The sequence below is a fragment of the Polyergus mexicanus genome, unplaced genomic scaffold, assembly GCF_030449975.1.
Source record: "Polyergus mexicanus isolate NDT 795.1 unplaced genomic scaffold, iyPolMexi1.0 SCAF_9, whole genome shotgun sequence".
Classification (NCBI taxonomy): domain Eukaryota; kingdom Metazoa; phylum Arthropoda; class Insecta; order Hymenoptera; family Formicidae; genus Polyergus; species Polyergus mexicanus.
This window is the reverse complement of record NW_027223329.1, coordinates 2,468,330-2,494,980: the sequence shown is the minus strand read 5'-3', so window position 1 is coordinate 2,494,980 and position 26,651 is coordinate 2,468,330. Positions and strand designations below refer to the sequence as shown.

Here is a 26,651-nt window from a genome sequence, read left to right as displayed (position 1 = left end):
AATCGCGTCTCGAAAATGAAATGCCTAACATACGAAGCGCGTCGCGTCGCTGCCGATCCGTTACAATGTCACCGTGCGAATGACAACAACGTGTGACCGCGCATAAACAATGATACGTCACACGCCGGATTTATATACACTACCCCCGAACATTATTAAAATATATCTATTATGGATTACTCATCAATTTAAAGCGTCGCGATTCAGGATCGATCCGCCTCACGCTCGCAACGTTTCGTTACCGGCACCGGAGTGACGTTGGCAGCTTCACGTTGATTATGGCGAGAAAATAATACGATATTCGATAGCTCGATACTCGTGATATTTTTAGATACTATAACTTTGCATGTTTGCGAACACACACACAAACGAAGGTTTTAATAAATTATATAATTAAAAATTACAATATCATTCTAATTATGTATATGTCTTATTAATTAATTAAATGTGTCGCGATTTAAATTTGCCCCGCGTTCACGATGTCGACGTTTTGTTACCAACTGTGAAATGACGTTAGGAGCTTCGCATTGATACGGCGCAATGCATGTACCATGATAAAAAAAAAAAATGCATATTAATCTTAAAAGAATTATATACCAAACGTAAGAAATTATGAAACGATTTTCCTGTGAAAAATTATAATTAAACTCCCTGGCGGGAAGTACCGTGCCAAGTATCTCATCTCATAAATTTAATTAGAAAAAAAAGAAAAAGATTAAAAAGAAGATTAAATCTAGGCATTTCCAGGCGCAAAAATTTCCGCACAGCAGCACTGGCCGTAGCTGGTAGCGGGAGGTAGGTTGGTAGGGGAAGCTCTGACGTCACGAGAGCACGCGCACGCGCCACTCGTCATATTGAAAATGGCGACGGTAGTCCGGGTGTCGCGACGGGCTTCGTCGTACGCGCGATATTTTCGCGATATCACGCGAGTGTACGCGACGCGGCCTGTTGACAATGACTTCAAGAGATTCCGGAAAGGTGCCGAGCTGCTGGTCATCGCTTCTGTCACGTTCCTGTTAGCGCAGCAGTGTCTACGACCGAGAGTGGTGCACGCCATGAAAGCTCGCAAGGTATGCACATATACATATATATATATGTATAGACGTATACATATTACGCTGCAGACTAGCCGGGCTCGTCTAAAATCTCACGTCATCGTCACGCAGTAATGGGCCTGAGCATTGAGATCGTCGTTGAGTTGTCGATAGAAATCGTAAACATAAATCTAAGACGTAAGTCAACGTATGTGATTGATATAAATATAAATGTAGAACTTATCCGTCACACGTGCAATCGACTCTGTCGGTAACGACGTTACGACAATCTTCGTGCTCAACTTCGCGCCTAAACAGTGGCGCGAAGTTGAATGGCGTGTCGTGTGACAGTCACGTGGACTGGACAAGCTGGATAGCTGGACGCCCACGTGCGCGCGAATGAACGGCACGTAGTAAACGAGAGCGGTACTTAATAAGCATTTAATTCATTGTAGCCATTCAAATTCGGCAGATTTATAATAAATATTTACTTTCTCTCTCTTTATTTATTAAAGAATATATAGATAATTTTATTACTATACTTAATTATAGTATTGTGTATTTTATTCATTTACAATTAAAAGTATTTAATATCATCTGTTTTTTATTGAAAATAAAATGACAAATTATTGTAGCAATAATTGTAATAATTAATAATAGATCTATATATATATTTTTTTCTTTTTTTTATCAAATGCAAAAAACGTATATACATTAATCTATCTTAAAATCAAGTATAAGAAGTTCCATTTAACTTTATCTTTCAATAAAATAATTGAAAAAATAGTTATTTTAAGAACATTTTGAAATGAAATATTCTCTCTCTCTCTCTCTCTCTCTCTCTCTCTCTCTGTACTGCTACAATGTTAACTCGCGAATAAAACTTGCGCAGGGAATGAAATTAATACAGCATTTTCAGTCCAATGAAATTTTTTATTAAACCAAATTAATTTTTTCATATCCATTTTTTTTTTTTTTTTTTTTTTTTTTTTAATGACGAAATATTTCTGAAAATATACTGATTATATTCAAACAATACATATATTGGAATATTTGCAAACGATTATTTCAAAATTGTATTGCGCGATTACATTTATATACATAGAATGACATAAATATAGTAAAACGAATTTTTTTCGTGACTCGTATTTATCTTCGTATAGTACTCCGGCTAAGAATTGAAAAACAAATAATGCAAATATTAAGATTAAAGTTTAAAAAAATACAAATTTTTTAAACCTCAATCTTAACATGCGTGTGTGTGTGTGTGTGTAGATATTTTTAATAAAAAAATATATTTATTATATATATTAATTCTGAATCTCTCTCTCTTCCTCTCATTTTTCTTTTATCAAAATGTTGGCACTAATATCTTGTATATATTTTTAAATTATTTAAAATATTCCTCGACATCGTTGATGATAGCGAATTCGTCCGCAGGCGAATAAAATAAGAGAGAGAGAGAGAGAAAGAGAGAGAGAGAGAGCAGATTTTTCGGCGTGTTTTAAAAGGAGTTTTGGGCGCGTCGGCGATGAAGGTGCTCGCGATTGATCTCGGTCGATCTTCGATCGTAAGAGACCGAACGTATAGGTATGTTAAGTTAATAACATGGCCCGGAGGAAGCGGATCAGCTTTTGTGTCAAACGATCTTCGAGTGTACCGGCGCCACGCCCTCCCGACGATCATACAGTCGATATGACTACGGTTTAACCGGGCCTGATATTTCAACGTCTCTATTACGGTCTGAGAATTTCGGGATTCTCCCAAAAAGTCGACTGTAGACGTAGAAGATTATGCCATGAAATTACGTTTAGATAACTCCTTTTTACACAGTCTCTCGTTAAAAGAAAACTATATATATTTAAGTAAAGTGCTTTAAATTTTTATGTAAATGATAAAGATATTTATCGTATATCTCTAATAATGTGTTTCTCGAGAAGTGAATTAAGAATTAAATAACCAGCATCTCAGGCAATAATTAAACAATAATTTCTATCTCGCGTCTAATAAATTATAATATATTATTAAATTAATCCTATTATATATATATATATATATATATATATATATTTACTTGCGATAATTTTTAATAATTCTTATAGTATAATTAGACATAAATTGAATAATTTAAAATTAATTAAAATATTTATATATATATATGAAATATTAATTTATAAATAATTTATAAATAATAAAGAATCACTCTAAATAATATTTACTGATTCCTATTAATTTAATAATCTTAATATAAAATTTTAATAATTATTTATTGCTCAGTTCGTATTACTTTTTCCAACTTTTAATTAATCTTAAAAATGTGGCGCATCACAGCCTCTAATGTCGAGCCTTCAATCACGGATTACCGTTAATACTTTGAAACGTTTTTCAACGGGAAATCTCTTAATCACTGTATCATTTATACTAGTAAGTTTAGACGTTAACATACGCGTTTCATCGATCATACGACGATTTTCGAGAACATGCCGGATGCATTTTTTCTATAGGGACATCCTTTGCCTTATAAAACGAGACAGATAAATGACTGACATTTTGCGGCACGGTTTGTATCTACAAGCTGCGTCCGCAAATGCAGATGCACACGATCCTTTACTACGAAACACCCTAATCTGAGGATGCGATGTATGTATGTATGCTCTAAACTGCTTCCTTTCCACACCTCGTAGCACATGCATCCATCAATTATCCCATGAGAATCATGGGAAAGTTGGATCGAATATTTTTGGCAGCTTTATATTATTCATGAGGCAATATGACGGTATATATTTTTCAAAAGTTTAACGCGTTTGCAATTAATACTAGGACGATTAGCATGCAAATAACTTTTTATAAAATATGATTTTTTTTTTTTTTTTTTTTTTTTTTTTTTTTTTTTTAATTTAATTTAATATAGGGTATAGATATTAAATATTATTTTTTAATTGATTAATGTATAATTTGATAAGATTAAAATTGAATTCAAATCTCGTAATGTTATTATCGGATACATCGTTATGGTCTTAAAAATATTATAAATTAGAAATGTAAAAAAAAAAATACAATATAATTATAAAAATTAATGAATATATTTTTGAAAAATAAGATTAATATTAAATAATAATTTATAATGTTTTAAACAATTCCTCATCTCGTTTGCGGCTCGTTTCTTTTTAATCTAATTAAGAAATTGCGATATATAGAGATTTTTTTTTTATTTTTTTTTTTTTTATTCAAGAATACGAAACGTAATAAATGTTCACGCATCACGGATACACTTTCGCGGTACGCGCGTCCGACAATCAAGTTTATGACATACTCAAACGTGTCCCGTCATCTCGCTAACTTGTACGAGAATCTCAAAGATATTCTTTGACCGCATCGCTGCCAAGAATTCGGCGAGAATAGGCCGCGTCCACAAGACCGCTAGAGTATCTTGTTACGTGAATTGTTCGCGCACAATTTATGCGAGATATTTAAATTATTTCTCGCAACCAATCACATTGCGATATAAAGTCATTAAAACTTAAAGTCATCGAAACTTATAACAAGTAACGATACATGAAAATCACGTAGATATAACGGTAAATTGAATTAATTTCATCTAAATGATATCGATATATAATTCAATATTTACAACATTATTTCACACAAATTAAATAATTTTTATAAATAAAATAATAATGATTTTTAACTGCAAGTAAACTCGATATATTTTTTTTTTTTTTTTTTTTTTTTTTTTTTCTACCAATACGGTTTCGTATTAGTTCAATTTAATTGTAGAAACAAATTTATATTATTTATTTGTAGCAAAAAATAATTTAATATCTGATTCATGATTTTTGCGGTTTTACATTTCTTCAAATTAAATTATAGGATGAAAAATTTTATAAAAGAAAGAAAGAATGCCTGAAATACTAATTACACATTTCTTATTGAGCGAAATAATTCGTGACAGAATTTATAGCAAGTTAAAGCAATATCTATTAAATGATCATTTTTCAATCAAATTTTAATTTGCCGGACAGTCTGATTTATTATATCGCTATGATTTATCAAAGACATTTATAGAGTATACCATCATTGCTACTTACGTATTTTATTAACGCGCAATCATGTGTACATAAATGTATATGTACGTAGTGATAAAGTACACTGGCTATACCCCACATTATATATTTACGAAACCGGTTGATCTAAGCAGAAATAAGCTTCGAATACGATATGCCCATCGTTTCTGTTACCTTATTCAAGTGCGTAGGCTGGTGCAATGTAAATTGTAAAAAGAAGATTGGCGTTAGAAATGCGGATATATATACTGTATCATCGTATATTTGTTAAGCATGTGAAGTATCATACGAAATAGGGGAGCAAGATATTAATATGAGTACGTTAAGCGTTGCATTTGTTTATATTTTTTAGTGCGTAAAATTTTTTAAATTTACTAAATACAATATTTATTTATTGTTAGTTAAATTTGAATTAAAAATAGCCATTAAATAATCAATCGCGATTATTGTTCTATTCTAAATTTTATATTTATGTTCTTAAATTTCTATATTAATATTATCGAATCTTATAATGTATTAATAACAGGAGCATAAATTTAAAAATGATACGTCGAAAAGAGTAAAATGTATTTAATAAAGTATTTTTTCGATTATGTTGAAAAATTAAAACAACGATTAACCGAAACGCACATTTCGCATAGTGAAATTTAACGTACGTACATAGGTCAAAGAGAATTATTAAAATTTTCTATCGGGAAATAGAAGCTCTCTATCGGGTACGAAAAGCGAAGAAAATATAGTCGCTCGGTACATCACGCATTATTATGAGATATGTGCACGACGTTATCACCGCGCATTACGTATGCAGGGGCTTGTTTGACGATCGGTTTGCGGTAACTAATGGACCCGAACCTTCTACCTATTACCTTCCATCAAGATGCACCTATCGACAATATCCACGAGTCCTTTTGGATTAAGATTCATTATAGGGGGGACTTCTGCAGGACATATGTGTGGGAAGATCAGAGGACATGAGTCCGATCAGAAATTTTTTTCTTCTTTTCTAATGAAAATAATTTACATGTTCGAATATTAATCCGTAATTGGATCAACCATTTTATGATCGATGCACCTTACACTAATTGGATCATCGGACTCATTTATTAGAATATAAATAATGTATGCTTTATTCTTTGAAAAACCGTGAATTATATGATTTGACTTACGAGATACATTTAAAGAGATTACCGCCACTTTTTTAATTTATTCATTTTTTTTTAAATAATTTAAAAGTAATCTATGTTTTAAAAAAATTCAAGATAAAAGAAATTAATAATGAAATTTAACATTAAGCATAAAATATGAGTATTTAAATTTATTATTCGCTATTGAAAGTGTGCCGATTTTTTTATTCTAAAGGTACAAATAAATTTCCAAAATATTAATATCGTTCTTTTAAAATAAATTAATGCATGCGTTTATATGAGCGATTCATCTTTGCCTTATAAGCATCCATTACGCACTCATTTTTCAGATTACTCTGTAAAAGTTACGCGCCGTTATTCATATCAATGTTTATGTACATATTTATGCAATCCTTCTTCCTTCTGACATGCTCGGCAACACCGTCGTTCATGTACCTCGAATAATTCCAATGCGAAAGGAGTGATCGATCGGCGGCGTACACCTTCGGTGTACAGGTATTATCGGCGATAAACGATAAATCAGATCGGAGTTTCGACACTACACGATTAAGGACCTCGAAAGATCGTCAGGACTCGCACGTGTGTGCACATGTTGCGTCCAATACGATGCTATCCGATACTATTCAGCTTGTCGATCCCTTGAGGGGAAGTCGAGAGCAGGAAGGATAATTAATGTGGAGAGCTTTCAGTCATAACATCGTCTAGAGAAAAATATAGATTATGTTTATGAGATGAATAAAATTTTTATAGGGATGTGAAAATTGCTTATAAATCTAATTTTTACGAATTTTTTTTTTTGATTTTTTTTTTTTTTTAGAGAATTAAAATTTAATTCAGAATTAGTATACACACTGTAATTTTATATGTATAATTTGAAAAAAAAAAAATTATAATTAATTGTCGATTATTTATATTCTCTTTTTTGGTTTAATCAACGCCCACTCCGTTGATTCTTCTTTCTGATATGATTGTTCGGAGTTTGCGAATGGAAATTAAATTTTTGCACTTTTACAAGTTCACTCGTTGCGAACAGTTCGGTTAAAACATTTCGCTATCGCGCTTCGAGCGTGCACAATGCGATACTAAATGATAATCTGGCGATAAGGTATGGAATAAGGACGCCGACACGGTGACACGCGAATGTGGTCTGATTAGCATGATAGTATCAGTCGCGTGGGTAGACGTCGACGTGTGGGCGCGAATGGACTTTATATGTTCGATCGTTTTTCACCTTTACAATCAATTCGCGCACATCGCGCGTCAAGCTACCTGCAGCATCGCGTTAATCAAAGACATTTTCAATTGAGACGTATACAGAGAGATATGTCTGCGAAAAATACATACATTCAACTTATGTGCAGAAACAGCGCTCTTTTTTTTCTTTTTCTACCTTTTTTATCTTATTTTTTATCTTTTTTTTATCTTTTATCTTTTTTTATCTTATTTTTTATCTTTTTTTATCTTTTTTTTATCTTATCTTATTTATTAATCTCACTCTTTGCATTATATAAAATTTTAGAATATTAATAAATTCGTCGTTATATATTTTATTATATTTCAATTTTTAATTACTCTTATATAATAATTTGGATACTATAACAAGAAATGTGTTTAAGTTTGTATATATATATATTTTTCATACTATTCAGATATATTATAAATCTTTAAGCTGAGATTAACTGCGCTATAATTGCACTTAGCTTATATCCTGTAATAATAATAGTGTTGACCGACCTTTTGGACGCCTGCCATTGCGAACATATAAAGCATTTTATGGTTGAGATAATAGCATAGAAAATTACGAATTCTTGGAGATAGTAAATAATATTGACCGTGATACTTTCAATAACCGTTAATTCTAGATATCTATCAAAGTGTCTGGCACAATATTATTTAAAATTAGAAATAACTCTTTACAAATTTTGATATTTTTTTAAAACATTCTATATAATTATCTCTAAAGTTTAAATACATGTATATGTACTATATTCTTCTAGATGTGCGAATTCGATATTATATTTTAAACGCTATAAAATTTCAAAAAAATATAAATATTTAGTATGCGAAAATTTAATAAATAAAAGAATTTTCAAAATTAAAGAAAAAATAATTATATTTTACTTCTACATTTCTTGAACTTTTAGAAATTTTTAAAAACTTTTTTTTTTTCTATATATATATATATATAAAATTTTATACTGTGATTGATATTTAGCTGCGATAAACAATATACAAAATATATAAACGAAATATGCTATTGTCTTGTCACGTGGCAGGCTGCTATCTCCTTGCGATACATCGATACCTACCGCATATCGGGTCTCGTCGTCGAATCGCACGCTTACAACGTAACCCACGTCTCGACCATCATCGTGGCGATGAATTAATGCTAATGAACGTGCACGGTGATTTGTCTAAATTAATTAACGCTTCCTAAACAACCGTGAAATTAGCGTTAGCGCGTGGGACGTGGCGCGTCAGGTACTCATTATTTGGCTAATGGACCAATAGCAGCGCGGGCGATATTCCATCGAGTGTGGATATATCCCGTGCATCACGCACACACACACACACACATAGACACATACACACATCGACGACTATCACACGTGCTTTGTATCCCACGTAAGCGGATGCGTGCAAAGGTGGAGCCGGTGCACGTCGCGTGTTACCGCGCTATGCATCAACGGCTAAACAATGGCCGGTGTAATTGAATATTTTGAGGGGATTATGATTTAAGAACCGCCGCCGGCCAGGCGAGAATCTCCCTCTTCTCCCGTTCATTTTTTTTTTTTTTTTATCATTTTTTATTTACACATATGTACGACGTTCGCTAAGTGCGCGGTACAGCAAGTAATAAATAATAATTTTGGCGATCGTTGAGGGCCTCGTTTTAGGATTATGTATGAAAAGAGGGCCTGTTAAGATAATCATAGATTTTGTAAAATCTCCGCTGTCAATATTTGTGTTATGCAAATCTCGTATCAACGAATGAGTTTGACGCGAATGAATATATTTCCTATTATTATAATTTGATATCGCAGATAAAATTTTCAAATCTTAATTTCGTTCTCAATATTTGCAACGTAATATTTCTTTACAATTTATCAAACAGATTGTAAAAGATTTAGAATTTTACGCTTCGCGGTATTAATAAAAATTATAAATTCTTCCAGTTATATTTTATACGCAGTGTCCCAATTATATGCTCCATTACGATCTTTTTTTACTATTGTTTAATTATATTCTATATCGAGAAAGACGAAAGAAATTAACGATATGGGAAGGAAATAAATTCCTTCAGCCTTTATCGTATTCATATATTTCGTAAGAGAAACCGATAATTCGTTTACTGTCAATCATCTTGAGCATGGGCGGTTAAGACCTGGTTGAAAGGTTCAAAAGGGACGTGGGCGAAACACTCGGCAACGAGAAAAATGCCGAATCGGTTAATCATAGAGCGCAGCGCGATAATTTCAGGGTAGTTTGCACGTAACACGCAACCTGGCAACGCTCCCGGATGATGGTAAAATTTTTCTACACTCGCAATACGAGATAACACACACCTTTCTGAAAATTTTATAAACTTTACAGTATATCGAAAAAAAAAATACTTAAAATATTTATTTATATCATAAAAGATATAATTATATATTGAATCTCATATTATATTATAATACGATAATTTAGAAATATATAATTTGCATAAACATAAACGACTTGGATATAAATTGTTATTTTTATTTTCTCTTAGTTTTTTATTTATATTTGTATTTATCCATTTTTATACATCTTTAAATTAAAATTTTATAAATAAAAGTTTAATGATAACAAACTTTCTTGTTTATAATTTTAAATGAAAAAAAAAAAACTTCATTTTAAAAGAACTCTTGCAATTTTAGTTTTAATTTGATATATATATATTATAAGATATAATTAATATTTAAAGAACAGTAAATATGATTTCTATTAAGATTTAATATTTTATTAAGAATTTTTTGTCAGATTTAAATAGAAATTCTTCCCATAACGTTTCATATGCTATTAATTATTTTATATTTTCATAATATCGAATACGCGTTTGACGTTTTAATGCTTGGGAGGAAGGATAGGACTTGCCGAATTGCCGGCGAAAATGTCCCTCCCTAGGACAAGAAACGGGTTTATTTCCCTTAAAAAAAAAAAATCGATGGTGTGTCCAATCCGCTTGGCACAACCAGACTTGTAGTACATAGCCTGTACGCAGATACGGATCTGACTGCATCGAATGCACACACTAGTGCACACACAGGATGCAACACCATAACTGGCGGTCCCAACGACGTCTCTACCCTACGAGACGGGATCCTCTCTCGCACGATCACAAATCACGTGACCCACCTTCCTCTTGTGGTATCGCGCGAACCCGGCAATCGTTATCGCGTTATTCGCACGAGATTCGAGACCGTGCCGTTTATTTTCTCCGGCGTGCCTCCGTGTCGGATCGGAGATTCGACGCGCAATCTCTCTCGTGCAGATGAGAGAGAGAGAGAGACGAGCGATCTCTCCGCTATCGACGCGGGTAGCGCCTTAACATGATTCCGGAAATAGAGAAAACGATTGCGATAAACGCGCGTCAGAGATAAACGAGGGACGAACGATAATTCCCTCGTGTATCAGTGCCAAACGCGACAAAACTAGGACGTGTCCGCGCGATTTGCATAGGAATAATATAAGCGATAATTTACGCGATGGTAAAACAAGGATGAAGAAAATGGAAAGATTATTCTATGTTTCCCGTTATCCTTGAATAATGTAACAGAATTTAAAGAATAAACTTATATATTTATTATATAATATAATATTATATTTATTATATATATATATATAATATTATATTTATTGTATTTATTATATCCTTGTAACAGAATTTGAAAAGAGAGTAAACTTATATATTTATTATATATTTGTATATTTGAAAAAAATTTTATAAATTGCATACACACGTAGACATATAAAAACATATATTCTTTTTTGTTATTTTTTTTATAAATATTAAATAAATAAATTTTTCTTCTGAAATGATATTAGAAGAACAGTTACGGTTTATAAAATTATATAGATAAATGTTGGTATATCATTATTCGAATTAAACACGAGATATATTTCTTAGATACATTTCCTAATTTTATTTAAACAAGAAACATATTAAATTTAGAGATAGACATGGCATATATTATAGAGGAAGGGAAATTCCTACCGATCTTCATCGAATATCCAATAGAGTAGACCGCTACAAGTCTCTTCGGACATTGAGATCTCTTCAGAACCGATAATATAACTACTACCCTCTTCTGTGAATTGGAAGGATCGATTTTATCGCGAGGCCGAAAGTCAAGTCCACGAACAACCCTTCAAAAATGTTTTCGTGACCGATTAACCCGAGCAGGATGTTCTTCGCATTAGAATTATTCGGACCACCCCGGTCCTACGGTTTACGCGGCTATTTGATTTAAATATTTCGAGCGAAAGCGATAAACCGCGATCATTAGATAGATGTTCATCATGTTAAATGGACTCTCTCTTCCTCGAATCCTTGCGACAGATATACGAAAGATACACGGAAATCGATTCACGTCCATCAAAAGGGAGACAAGCGTCTTATCGGATTTCGATTGACACTATATAGTCCTATAACGCATTAGATTTTTCTAATCTTTGAAATAATCTTAGTTTCATTTTTAAACTCTTTTTGACAGATTGTTCTGTGTGCGATAAACTAATATTTTGCTTTGTCCCATTATACGAGAATGCATATTTTAATTTATTACTTAAGAAAAATTTTTATAAAATTTTATAAATTACACATGTAGACATATATGTCCCCCCCCCTTTTTTTTTTTTTTTTTTTTTTTAATAATAAATATAATGATAAATTAATTTAAATTTTGTTCTCCTACGGTGTTTAGTACACATAACATTTTACAAATGAAACAACGGAAGATATTAGTGTTATTAATGGAACATTCTTGATTTAAGGATGATTGGATATAAAAAAAAAAATTAATCTTTACCCCTGGTGGGACTCGAACCCACAATCCCCGGTTTAGGAGACCGATGCCTTATCCATTAGGCCACAGGGGCGCTTATATTCAACCCTTAGCACGCGATTCACAATGATAACATTTAGTAATGAATAGAATTGATCGTAAAGAGAATGGGATATTATTTGCAGATCTTGTCTAGTTTTTTTTTTTTTTTTTTTTTTTTTTAAATTCGTATCAATTAAGAATCAAAGAATATTATTACTCTTTAGTTACTTTTATTACAATATATAAATATATATAATATTCTATGAAAAAATATTTTTAAAATATCTATTTAAAAAATATAAAACTTGAATTTTTGAATTTTATGAGAGAGAAAGAGAGACATACTTTTCGATATGATGTAAACACGTTTAGATAGGTTTCCGTGACAATATTGATTTTACACGTGTATATAAATGCGTTTGTGTGAATACTGAAGTTATTTTCAATTATTATATTATGTATGCGAATGCAATAAATTTTGAATAAATTGATAAATTCTTAATATTATACAAGCAAATGAAAATAAATCTGATCAAATCTTTTCATCACAAATCCATAATAACTTCTGGAAATTTTTATTATTATTTTATACAGAGATAAATTTTTTTTTATAATTCTTAGATCATTTTAAATCTAGATGCTGTTGATATCGTAAAATCGTCTTACTTTATCTCGCGTATCGGTCTGCTCGCCGTATATAGAATCGAGCGGAGAAAAAGCGTAACACTTCAAGGTCTACCGCCTTTTCTTCTCTCGCAAGCTGACGCCTCCGTTTAACACCCATCTACAGAAAAATCGGCAGCCGGCGCCTGTTTTCGCGCGCGAGTTCTCGACGTCGATGCCTATCGGTGTTGCTATCAATTTAAGTCGGGAACGAGGCGAAACGATTTCGAGGAAATTATTTCTACGATATGTCGAGTCCCGTGCTTCTTTATTGAAAACTATAAGTAGCGACAGGGGTGAAAGAGGAGTGTGAAAAGGAGAGATCCTCGGAGGTGAGAAATTGGTAAAGGGAAAGAGGGTTCGACGGGCTGTTTCGCGAACCTTAGATGGAAAGAACCTTAATCACCGTCGTGCTCGTTGAAAAGGGAAAGAAATAAAAAAAAAGAGAGAGAAAGAGATGGCAAAAAGATCCAAGAGGACGAAAAGAACCTGGATCTCTCGCACTTAGCATAATGTTCACCGCGTCTGTCATTACCCACGACACCGCTAACATGCCAACCTAACGCCCAGCGAGATCCTGGGTAGACGTATCGCGAAGACGTATCCCAACAGACGTTACCTACCTTCGCATCACGATGAGATAAATATAAGGAAGGACGTCACCTGTTCGGAATATTGATCGAGCGCGATTTAACTTAAATCAACGCGATTACTTTCTGCTCTCTTATTTCCGTGCCAGAAAGACGAGTGGTCATCATCGGGGAAAAAATACATTTGCCAAGTATTGCTCGGACATCGATAATGGCCTCGGATGTATTAACGCCACACCGATTAACTGGCCGAGAGTTGTAATCTTTGTGAAATTATTTATTTTAGGATATATTGTACAAGAATAACGAGCGACGAGATGTAATGGGATGTCGCGGAATTTACTATCATCTTTTGCTTATCTCTATTTAATCTAGCGAGAAAGAATCTAATCGGCGAGATTAAATGACATGAATATTAATAAATATGATACTAAATAAATATTTACAAATGCATAAAATAAAAACGGGATTCTTTGATAAGATTCGATAAGAATATAAATATATTTTCTTGAAAAAAATTCAGAAAAGATAATTTTGGAACAACAGAATTGTTTAAAGTTCTCTACATAGTTATAATTAACAAATAAAATTCTTCGAAATTTTAACGTTCTTTCTCAAAGTACAGACACGTGACAGTTTCCTGCCTTCTCTTTGAATAACAAAATTTATTTTGTTATTCCATCATATATTAATTTGAAGGAGCGAGTAGGTGGTAAAATGATGTGTTTCTCGAATCTTCTCGAGAAGATTAAGCCTAACGGCACGTGGTACCCCATAAATTTCCGGTCTCATGTATTAGGTCTATAAAGGAGAGAAAGAATTGATTTATGGTCATGGAAACATCCTCGCTCGCGTAAACAATGATTTTTGTCCCGTCACTGTTTCAAGTAGATTTTGCGAAACTGCAAAATAAAGGACCGTAAAATTGTTCGATTACTCGTCGATCATTTCTTAAATGTTTCATGACACGTGTCCGGAAAAGATGGTATCTTGAAGAAGATTAATATATATATATACAATATTACTAAAAAAGTAGAGCTATCTATATTATAAAAGTTACATTATCTTCTATTATAATCGTTGTTGTTCTAAAATAATTTATTTAATCATTTGCATTATTAATTAATTCTAAGCAACGCAATTTGCCGAGCTATTTTTAAGGAGACTTGCAGAACTTTTCTTATTTCGGTCAACGCATGAGAAGCATTATTATAAATGCAAACCATTATAGTTTTTTTTTTTTTTTTATCGCAATGAAAAACACGATTTATTTATAGAAGCAACTTCGCGAAAGGACACCTGATCCACGCGAAGGAATATCTGGTTACAATGGCACTTATTAAAATGCATCGAATGATAAACATAACTTGCCGAGGATACGTGATTCTTAGGTAGTCGTGAGATATTTCCAAATGTTTGTAAAAATCACTAAGAGAGAAGGAAAATGTAAAATCGTGTAATGTATTTTTAAAAATTCAAAAAGAACATAAATAATAATTAGATTGCACAAATATTTCTTTGCGATAAACGTCAAAAAAATTATCTCAAGTTCAACAATAAATCTTTTCTCGATGTCTTAACGTTCTTTTAACATTCTTTTTATTTTTTTATTAAAAATTCCATTTGCACATCTGTCAGTTTACTTTACTTCCTGCTTGACGCTAAGATATCGAGAATTTATAACGGATCTAAACATTTGAATTGGCAACGGTTGACCGAAAATACGAACGATAAGAATATATCCGTCGTTTAAGAGATCATCTTAATACGGAAGCTCGCGAGCTGCTACACCGGTTTACAATGCGCCATTATTTGCGAATAAATAAAACGCACAATACGCACAATATCTGGTATACAGGCACGAGATAGCCGGCCACCTCGCGAATGTAACGATAATTTAAACCGATGAGAGGCGAGGCAGCTCCGATGGCTTCTTGGTGCACAACGGCAATGAGTTCCCCGTGATGTGATGCTTCCTGGGTTGAACGATTCAATTTGGTCGGACGAGATCGCAAATTAACGTCGTTAAGCCAGCCTCGCGACAGCATATCGTTAACTACAACTTACATGATAATATATATTATGCGTGCAATGTATATATGTAAGCTATATGCGCAGCCAAGTAAAGGTACATTCTTTCGATGATCATCTCGGATGAATGATTCGAGATTTGCTGTTATAAAAAATATTGTTGACTAAAAATGCACTAGTTTCTCGTCATGGATTCGTACTGTGCAATTTCATCCAATGTGTATCACCTACATTTAAATTGAGGGGATGATAGAAATTTATAAATAGATATTATCTATATTTTTATTAGATTACAGCAAGATCTGTGTTCGTTTCATTCGATGGAACTTGTTTTTTTTATTTTTTTTTTTTTTTTTTTTTTTTTTCCGAATCCTTTGGGAAGATACATCTACAATATTCTGAAACCGCGTAAATTTGTCTGAAACGAGTAAGATTCACAAGAATAAAAAATTTTATTGACAAAGTGGGTGTGCGAGCACCCACGACGATGAGGAGCCAACAGAAAGAAGCGCCGGGAAATGGAAATTCGAGAAGCTCCAGCCGAGCGAGCTACTCTCTCTCTTTTCGCTGTTCATCCTGTCATTCTTAATCGTTTATTAAAACAAGATAGGCACCCGTGGAAGCTCATTTGTAATTTAATCTCTCTTTAAATTATAGACAGTGCGACACCACCGTCCACCGGGGTGGCACGACTCGAATTGCATTCTCTCGACGAACGCGCAGTCGAAGTTTTGTTCGCCACATGCAATTTTCGTGTACGTTTTTCAGTCATATTTCACGGTATATAGTTCTATCTACGGAGAGTATTACGCGCTATCATTAGCCAATCTCTGTTGATTTAAAACAAAACATCGTTCCTTTAATCTTAAACAGGATATAACTTGGAATATTTTCTTTTCCTTTACGCTGATTATGTCAATGTTTATTATCTTGCCTTTCTGCGTGTGTATAAAAATGCAAGAGTTAATGAGTTTTGTAAAATGCAGAAGAAAATTTTAAAAATGTGTAATATATATTTTTTTTTATTTATAATATAATATCTAACGATAAAAAATTTAAATTTACCAATATAAAAGTAATTTAATTTTTGTAATCGGTAATTTAAAGTGTCAAGTTCACCGCCAAGATTGATAGCAAAATTATAATGAGTCAGTTTTTAAGAAATAGTTAAATATACGTTTGAATAAAATTGAAATGAAAATGTTTTCATAATTTTCATAATTAAAATGTTTTCACGAAAACATGTCACTAAAGATGGTCAAACCAACGATTGAATACCGATTACAACGATATATAAAATCGTTGAAAGCGATAAATTTGATAAATCGTATTTAAAGTAAAATAAATAGAAATATATACATATATCTCGTACGTTAAATCTAACTAAATAAATTACTATACGCAGATTACTTACGTCTTAACCGTTCTCATAATGTGCAACGTACTTTAGATAGAAAATGGTTTAGATAGAATCCGCATCGTATACTGTCCGTTGCCACCGCTCGTGATTAGATAATCTCCTTGACATTGGAAATTACGACTCTACCGTGAACCTAATCATATTTTCAAACTGATACAAGGATTCCTAAAAAGATAATACATAATACAATAGATAACTTTATTTTTAAATAATATAACACAAAATTTATCTGGAATTATGAAATTAATATTGAATATTTATCGTTGAATGTATCTGATTATGTTTAAAATTTTATTGTAAATTTCTATTATATAAAACAGTTTAAAAATCTTACATAAATATCACGTAATTAGGGAAGATGATGGATCACCACTGTTACAGCATATAACTGTGAACTTGGTCTGTTCGTCTGTCTAAATAAAGAAAGATCGCAGCGAGTATGAATGGGGGAAAAAATTCAGCGTGAATTTATGTGTTCGGATTTCTCATATTTAATACATGTATACCATGCATGCGAGAAGAAATTTGCATACGCGTTATCATGTTCATTGAAATGTCTTGATTAATGATTATCGGAGAAAAAAAGTAATAAAAGCTAGAAATAGTTCAAATTATAATATATAAAAGTATAAACTATGCAATATTATTGTTTAAATCAAATCTTGGAAATTATTTAGAAACGTTAAAACGGTTTTTTTTCTTTTTCCTCTTTTTTTTCTTCTTTTTCTTCTTCTTTTTTTTCTTCTTTTTTCTTCTTTTTTTCTTCTTCTTCTTCCCTTTTTTTTAAGAATGTATTGTAAAATATTTATCATACATGATAATTTAAATTTTTGCCTCAAAATCTTTCAAGTTTTTATTATACATCTTTCTATTTGTTCTTTGAGTGTGTTAAAAAAGCATTGCATCATTTGTTATTGCAGAGAGAGGATGACTTTTATAAAGCGGTAAAGTTGACAACGAGGGAAAGAAGATTCATAAAGTTCGCATCAGTGGCTTACGATGGCCAATTATACATGACTCCACAGGACTTTCTTGACAGTGTCATTGATGCCGAACCTCGACGTACGTCATACGCATTACATTTAAATACACGTTTTAACTTTTGCAATTAAAATTCTTTAAGTGATCGATTTTAACGATGAATTATGAAATAGAATTTCATCATTTTAATTTTAACGACACGAAATGACAAATGAGAAAATTAATAGAGAAAAGAATTTTCAAATAATTTGTATATATCATATTTCTCGCTATTTTAATACATTTTTAGTATATTTTGGGAGAAATAACTTCTTTTTTTTTTTACAAAGAAAATTTTTTAAGTTTTTTATTTATTTATTCTTGGCGTCGTCAATTTATTTTACTTTACTCGAACTGTAAAACAATGTTTTGATTATGTGTTGGCAAACACTTGCATCACTCCTGAAAATTTGTAGCACTTCTTTGATATACGCTCTCTGGAACAAATTCATATTAAGATACCGCTGTTCAATCACTATGTTCAATAAACGTTTCTCGACACAGTATAAGCATTCCTAATGATATTTTTAGCGAGGTTAAAGAGACGCATATTGACCGATCAGGAACTTGAAGTGATGAGAAACTCGACTTCTTCGCTACATCATGGAAGCCCGCACATGTTCCGAAATTTACGAGATAAAGGTAAATGGATAAAAATATTTATTTGTGAAAATGAAATCGAATAATAATCGCGTGTAAAAATGGAAATATCTGAAGTACCTATGCAATTCGTCATATTTCTTTTTAATTCATTTGCTCGAAAAATTATTAATATATTTATCAGATATGTTTATTTTTATTTAAATCAAGAGTTGTGTAAGTATGAGAATATTATTTTCTACTCGTATCGCATCAATAAATAAAGCCCCTGTAATTCTACGAGACTTCACGGCTATAAGATTCGATAAATCTGCAAGCATGAGGTGCCACCGTTCGCACCTGGGAGCTTTCTACCAAGGTATGCAATTCGACGAGACGCGTGGATAAATACGCTTAGCTATCGATTGCGATCGACGTGATCGCGCTCGCAACCTGTATTTATAGCGGCGGGTACTTGCTCGATAAGTAAGTTCTCGCCACCCACGCAACGCTCGTCCTGCCGGCAGGACCGTATCATTAGTTTAATGCGTTTCCGCGTGCTTTTTATGCGTGCATTGCACGTTTGTCGCGCTAATGGAAATGCAAATAATCAGCGAACGGACCGATGAAGGCGACACAGACAGTTTCACACCTCCCTTTAATAATAACGAGTTCCCCTGCCTTCGTATGTGAACCGACACGCTCTACTTTCTTTTCTCTCTTATTTTTTTCTCTTTCTCTTTTTACGCATGCATGTGAGGAGTATGAATTCCACGAACGCAGATAAACGAGTCCGTGGATCGTTTTTAAAGATGCTTGCGTACGTTCGCAGGGCCGTTATAATTAAGGGCAACTTAAGGAAATTGCAAGCCTATCGAATGCCGCCGCGGCATCGCATCGCGTTAACGTTGTATCGGAGCATTCTTTAATCATTTATCATAGTTGATGAATGATTCACCGATCGTTTCGGGATAGAATCATCGCGATGCTGCACGAATGTATCGTAAGTCATAATTTTTTATATTTTTCAACACTCAAGATGAATAACTCGAGGAATACTCATAGAATGTTTGAAATATTTATTCTAGAGACACACTATAATTGGTTACTTAACTTTTTCATTAAATAATTTTATAAGTCTGTCTTTACAGAAGTCATAAAACGAGAGAGAGAGAGAGAGAGAAAATGTATAATTATATAAAATATGTTTTAATAATCGATATAAAACATATAACGATGTTTACGATGCATTTTTATTAAAAATAATTAATAAGAAAATAAAATTTATATAACCATAAATCTTAAGAACTAAAATTTATAAAACAAATATTAAAAAATTAAGATTTATGTATTATTTGATATATATAAAAAAAAAAATATATATATATATATATATTAAATATAAAAACGGAAATAAGTATCACTAATATATTTAAATAATTATATTATTATATGTTGTCTTGCTCCGTATTACTAATTCCACAAATATTTCTAATGACAAATATTTATGGAACGTAAACAGAAACGAAATAACAGATTTACGTGCATAGGACGTTATCAGCAGCGGATTTGTCGACCGACCGCTGTTTTCTTAATTCTCTTTCGGCCGTTAAATTTCTTCGCTTTCAGAACCGCCAAGAGATTTTACGAGGTGGCTATGATCTGTAAAGTAGCCCTTTTGTTATAATACATATGCGAGAAAGCTAAAACCGCGCCGCGAGGGAATATTTATTTAAGATCAGAATTTAAAGTGCGTTCACGGATCTCGCTTTTGCTATTAAATTCTAAATTATTGATCCTTCCCGAAGGCGATAGCTTTCTCAAAAATATCTGGAATCATGTGAGGCGTGTCTGATGTTTCTAGCGTCTTGTATTCGACTCTAGATATCATAAATACGTTTACTATTCCAGATCTGTATAAATCGCGTTACACTTAAACGATGATTAGCAAGAAAATTAAGGACGAGTTCGAAGAAATTAGGAGAGAATTTACAAGGCATAGAGATAAAATCGCGTACGATGTCGCCTAAATTTATTTGTTACGGAAAAAATATTTAATTCGATATTAAAATTCGATATCATTAATTTATCAACGTAAAAATGATAACAAATGCATATAAAAAATATACGATTACATATTTTAAATACAATTGATACAATTTTTTAAGAACTTATTAAATTACTTCGCAATTTAAAATTGCTTACATTTCTACTTTCAGGAATCATTTCTTACACGGAATACCTGTTTCTTCTGTCTATCCTAACGAGTAAGTTTTTTGTTGACAAATATATTTATACGAGTCAAATTATTGTATGATTTAAATGCACAAGACGCTCAAATGAAACGCAACGATTACGCTTTTGGATACAATAAACCACAATATTATAAAAGAAAAATCGAACAATAAGATGTCTCGTATTTTCTCATTTTATTCACGTGTTATCCACTTACTCGGAAAATTGTAATCCGCAGAACGTTCGATTTGCTTGGTACCTTGATACAAATATTGTGATTATACAACTATTTTAATAGAACCCATTAAATGCTAACAATATTTATATATGCTTTTTACATATAAATGCGTTTCTTTATAAAAGTTTTTAGAATTTGTGCAAAGTATACGGGATGTCCTCCTATTTTCTTTTTTTTTTTTTTTCACGAATTTTTTAATTAATATGGAATTTGTTTGCTTTTAGCGAAAATGTAATTGAATATGCGATATTCTTTTTTTAACTTTTTAAAATTAAATTTTATATATTTATGTGGCTATATATAATGTTTAAAATAAAATTTTATCAAAATGATTTTTATGTGGAATTAAATGAAGAATATCGCATTATTATAATTGCATGTAAAAATTTAATTCTTTTATTTTCGCTCAATTTTATAATCCAAAAGATGACGCATCGATATTTTGTTTTGAAAATTAGTCCAAAAATTTATAAATAAACTAAAGATGCAATACAGATTATCTCGAATATTTTATATCGAAACTTGCACATAAACCTGGTGTTTTTTTTTTTTTTTTTTTTTTTGTTTTGTTTTTTTTCCCACAGAAGAAAATTTCAAGTTGTATTTTATATAAATATCACGCGCTACAAAATTGCTTTATTAATATTGAGCATCTCAATATATTGCTATAAGTTTACCGTGATAATCGATCTCGTTGTAGAGCCGAAAACTGGTTTCCAAATCGCCTTCAACATGTTTGACACCGATGGAAATGAAAGAGTCGATAAAACTGAGTTTCTCGTGGTAAGATAGTCGTATCACATACGTGTATGTTTTTAGTGATTGCTGTTGTAGAAACACTATACAGTTGTTAGTGAAGACGTGTTTATTTATTTATTTATTTATTTTTTTTTTTTTATTCCACCTTGCAAAATAAAGCTTGAAATTGCTACAGTTTGCACAATTTTGGTAGCAGCTTAATGAAGAAAAATTTCCTTTGGAAATTATTAAATTATTATTTTGTATAAGATTTATATATTTTCGATAAATAAGAAGATAAAATTATTTAACCATAACAATGCGTATTATATCCTGATAAATATTCTGAATAAATATTTTGTGATGACATTGTTTATTTAATATTCTAATGCTATTTATATTCAAAGTTTTATTTAACAATCTACATTTCGGATAGTAAACTTGTAGAGTTGTAATGTTAGAGGAGAGGAAGATTTCTATCTCTTCAAATGCTCGGAAATTTTCATTCTCAAAAATACAAACGTAAATCTTCACTGATTAAAGGCTTATTTCCAGTTTGGACTAACCAGAAGAAACACTTATGATCTACTAACAAGGAAGAACTTCAACCACTAAGCAACTTTATACTAATTATCGATTTGTATAAAATAATTTTTATCATTCTCATAGATTCGTCGTTTACTCGGTGGCAGCTTGAAGGAACGAAAACTCGACGAGCTGACGAAACGTGCAGTGAGTTTTAATCAATGTTTCTTCAATCAGGACGGTGTCAAGAGTTAATTGATTGACCGATTGTTAGAAAATCGATACAACGGAAAAATCATTAAAGCTCTTTTAATTATAAAATTGTCTTACAATTATAACTCGCTATTTCATTTACCATGTGATTTATTCCGCGCAAAAATGTTTTAAATTTATAAAAATAAAATGTGTATTTTATAATTGCAATGCAAGTATTGATTGATTTTTTTTCAGAATACTTTATATGTATCGATTCTAAAATAATCGTTTTTCAGCATTTATAATTATTTTTCAGCACTAATTTTTGCGATCCATTATATTCCAGATAAATTTTTAGAAAAAATGTCGTATCGCACTATAAATAACCATGTTTATAAACGTACAATATTGTTTATTATTAATTTTTATTATTTACTATTACTAATTTTTTATAATTTATTATTTTTTATTGTACAAATGTTCTTGATATAATTCTGATTAATTATTTTTCTTATTAATATTTTTATTTTATTACATTTTATTTTATAATTAGCATTATTTTATTTTTTTAAACTAATGCTTTTTTTATTTATTTGGAAAATTAGTTACGTGCCATTGCTCCCGACGAAGAGAATCCATGCAAGGCAAAGCTTCGCGAAACTGTCCCGACTAAATCAAACGAAATTATCTCAAATTCTTATGTAAGTCAACAAACGATAAGCTGTAAATGAATATCTGTTATGTATTTAAAAAATTAATGTATATAATAATTAATATTTAATTGTAGGCATTTTTCTATGCAATGATCTTTTATCATTTTATATATTACATTTTTTTAAGATTTTTTAAATATTTTATATTTTTATTCTTTAACAATTGAAGAATTTTATAATGTTTATATAAACAGGATTGCAATGGAAAGAAAAATGACATGTTCTACAATTAATCATAAAATTGAACGAATTGCATTTGGGTTATTAATTTATTTAATAATCGATTATATTATTACTAACATAATTGATATAATATAGAATATAAGTAATATATTTCTAGGAATATATACACAAATAATAATCTTTGTGCACATTGATTGAATGTAATCAAATGTCAATATGATCACGATCTGTCTCAAATCTTGTCGATATTCGCATTGAATATATTAATATGCAACTTACCAGCCTATATGTATCCTAACATATTAATAATCGCTGCACTAACATTATTTGCCACATATTTCAGATGCGCTAACTCTGGATGCTGAATCATTGCTGTCTCGCATTTTGCCTGTGTATCCTATTATAAGCATATATGTTCATTAAGAAAAAAATATATTTAAATAACATCGCGTCTTCTTTCGCGATAGCACAATGTCATATCTTTATCTTCGATACAGATGGAAAAGATATTTAGTCACGCGTGGAGGGGTCGTCATGGAGGCGAAACCAAAGAGGAATTAGAACAATTACAGGAACGTCAGAAAACACCGGAAGAGATTCAAGGCCAATTTATTGACGACGATCAGGTATCATCATCGTGATATGATTTATCTTTATACGTGATGAAAGATAAAATAATATAAAATAAATAAAAGAGAGAGACAAAAAAGATTAATAACAGAATTCATTAATCGAGACTGGAAAATATAATCAACTTAAAATAGTTCGCTTATAAATACGTTGATTAAATTTTTTTTAATTTTGTTTAAATGTTTTATAATAATTCACACTTTTTAATTATTAAAAAAGACAGTGTATTCAATTTAAATTATAGAATCATATTTTAAAATTTTTTATTTGAGTACATTTGCAAATTAAAGAATTATTACAGTTTAATGAACATTTTAATTCGATAAAAGAAAAGAAATTTATTAGAAACAGTAATCTTTATATTTAAATTAGTAAAAGTTTCTTCGTGAACACATGAAAATCAGTATTTATGTTATACAATATAGGGTTTACAGCGACGTCATGCTGTGGATACTACATTGATGATACATTTCTTTGGAAAAGATGGTACAAATGAATTGAGATACGAAGATTTCAAACGCTTCATGGAGAATTTGCAGCATGAAATATTAGAACTGGAATTTCATGAATTTAGCAAGGGACACGACACGATTAACGAATTGGATTTTGCTAAAATTTTATTACGATATACATATCTCGAACCTGACGAGTAAATTGAATAATTGTAAAAATTTTAAACCTTTATTTTAAAAATTTATTTTAAAGATGTAAAGAGAATATTTTTATTATATACAAATATCTCGTATATGTTATACATTTTTTTTTAAATCAAGCTAAGCGCTATTCGAAATATTTTTTCCATTTAAATATTTTGACTGTCATTGTAGTTTTTAATTAAAAAATTATATAAAATAAATTAAATAATTAAATATGCACAGGTACGATAAATACTTGGACAAAATGTTGGATCGAGCGGACTTGCATATTGGTATCACATTCGAGGAATTCCGTCGCTTTTATCAGTTTTTGAACAATCTAGATGATTTTTCTATAGCGATGCGAATGTACACATTAGCCGATCATCCTATATCCAAAGGTAAGAAATTAATTCAAATATCAAAAGCAATTACAAGAAATTGAAAATACTTATTGCGAGATACACATTATATTGAAAATATTTATTTATATTAAATTAAACACAGATTAATATTTTTTAAATGTAAATATTTTGAAACATTTTTTAAATATAATCTTGCTTTAGATGAATTTCAACGGGCCGTAAAAATATGTACGGGGTCGATGCTTTCAACTCATATAATTGATACAGTTTTCGCGCTGTTTGATGTGGACGGAGATGGCCAACTCTCCTACAAAGAGTTTATAGCAATTATGAAAGATCGATTGCAAAGAGGCTTTAAGGTAAGGAACTGCGGATTTACACGGATAGTTTTAAAGCTTATAATTTCCTACATAAATATATGTAATAAACTTTTGAAATCAAATGCTTGCTGTACAAGAACAAAACTGTACGAATGGTTGCCGTTTCTCAGGCACCAGATATATATTTTCGGACAATTTAGAAAATATAATTACTAATACGAAATAACTCGATTTGTTATAGTCTCAACAACGTAACGAGGGTTGGGAGGCATTTAAATTTTGCGTAAAACAAGAGATGAAAGCGCCCTAAAGAAAAATCAGAGATGCAACATAAAAAAAATATGATATGACGATAAAAACAACGATGTTATATAAACCTCGTATGTGTATAATAATTGATTATTACCGGATTATCTTATAATTGCCTATCTTCATACTGATATTTATTTTAATAATAAGAGAAATCTTTTACGCATATTTGAATCTATAATAATATTAATGCTAATTATTTGTATGAGCAATTATTATTAAGTGATAGAAAACTGAAAGTATTCTTTTGCGTTGTTATTAATAATAAGTATCAAAAATTATTATCTTGCTGATAATAAAAATCAGCAAGAAGATATTAGAGGTAGAAATTATCTTTTTACGATGCCTTTAATATTAAATATTTTAGTCTTGTTACATCTTCTTATATTATTGTGTAACCTCATGGTAAAAAATGTCTCTTTAGAACTATTTGCCTCGCACAAAAGATTTTCAGCGATCAGCGAAGTCGTTCTCTATATTTATGGGTTACTTAGAATTCGTGCAATATTTGTACTTATATATTTTATATATATATTTTATAACAAATCCGAAACCATTGTTTTTCTTGGTACAAAATCAGAAATATATTACTATTGTAATAAATTTCTGATTGTTTACTATTTCTTATAAAATTGATCATCAAATATCTCAATGATTATATTTAAAGTTAGTATATAAATCAGATTATAAGGTAAATTTTTTTTTAATTCTCTTGTACTTTAATTCGTAACAATTCTAAATTTTTAATATTAAATTATCGTAGCTATTATTTCTTTAAATATTAAAACAGTTATTTTTGTGTAGTTTGAATTTCAGTAATATAAACGATTTCTGAGATATGTATTCTGTGCAAATCCATTGCCACAAGTTAAAACATTTAAGCATTATATAAATCATGCACATGTTATAAATTCTGTTATTAAAGTGAAAATAATAAAGAAGCAGTTA

At 30.9% G+C, this 26,651-nt stretch overlaps 1 protein-coding gene and 1 non-coding gene across 2 annotated transcripts; one reads left to right on the top strand and one right to left on the bottom strand.

The window, feature by feature from the left end:
- Positions 1-860: 860 nt before the first annotated feature.
- Positions 861-26,514, top strand: LOC138936257 (calcium uptake protein 3, mitochondrial-like). The gene is made up of 12 exons (XM_070301520.1): positions 861-1,070; positions 17,939-18,080; positions 18,570-18,680; positions 20,837-20,884; positions 21,791-21,873; positions 22,498-22,560; positions 23,154-23,249; positions 23,942-24,070; positions 24,500-24,723; positions 24,953-25,110; positions 25,276-25,433; positions 25,636-26,514. Exons 1-12 carry the CDS (start codon positions 861-863, stop codon positions 25,702-25,704), a joined length of 1,491 nt encoding a protein of 496 aa, XP_070157621.1. The 3' UTR covers positions 25,705-26,514.
- On the bottom strand, positions 12,294-12,366 carry Trnar-ccu (transfer RNA arginine (anticodon CCU)). The gene has a single exon. It is a non-coding gene; the product is annotated as a tRNA-Arg (tRNA).
- Positions 26,515-26,651: the final 137 nt, after the last annotated feature.

Excerpts from the sequence above, each read along its gene's own strand:
- LOC138936257 (XM_070301520.1), top strand. The coding sequence starts at position 861 with ATGGCGACGGTAGTCCGGGTGTCGCGACGGGCTTCGTCGTACGCGCGA. Across the intron at positions 18,681-20,836 it reads CCGAAATTTACGAGATAAAG|GAATCATTTCTTACACGGAA; the intron begins GTAAATGGATAA and ends TTCTACTTTCAG. Across the intron at positions 25,111-25,275 it reads CGATCATCCTATATCCAAAG|ATGAATTTCAACGGGCCGTA; the intron begins GTAAGAAATTAA and ends ATCTTGCTTTAG.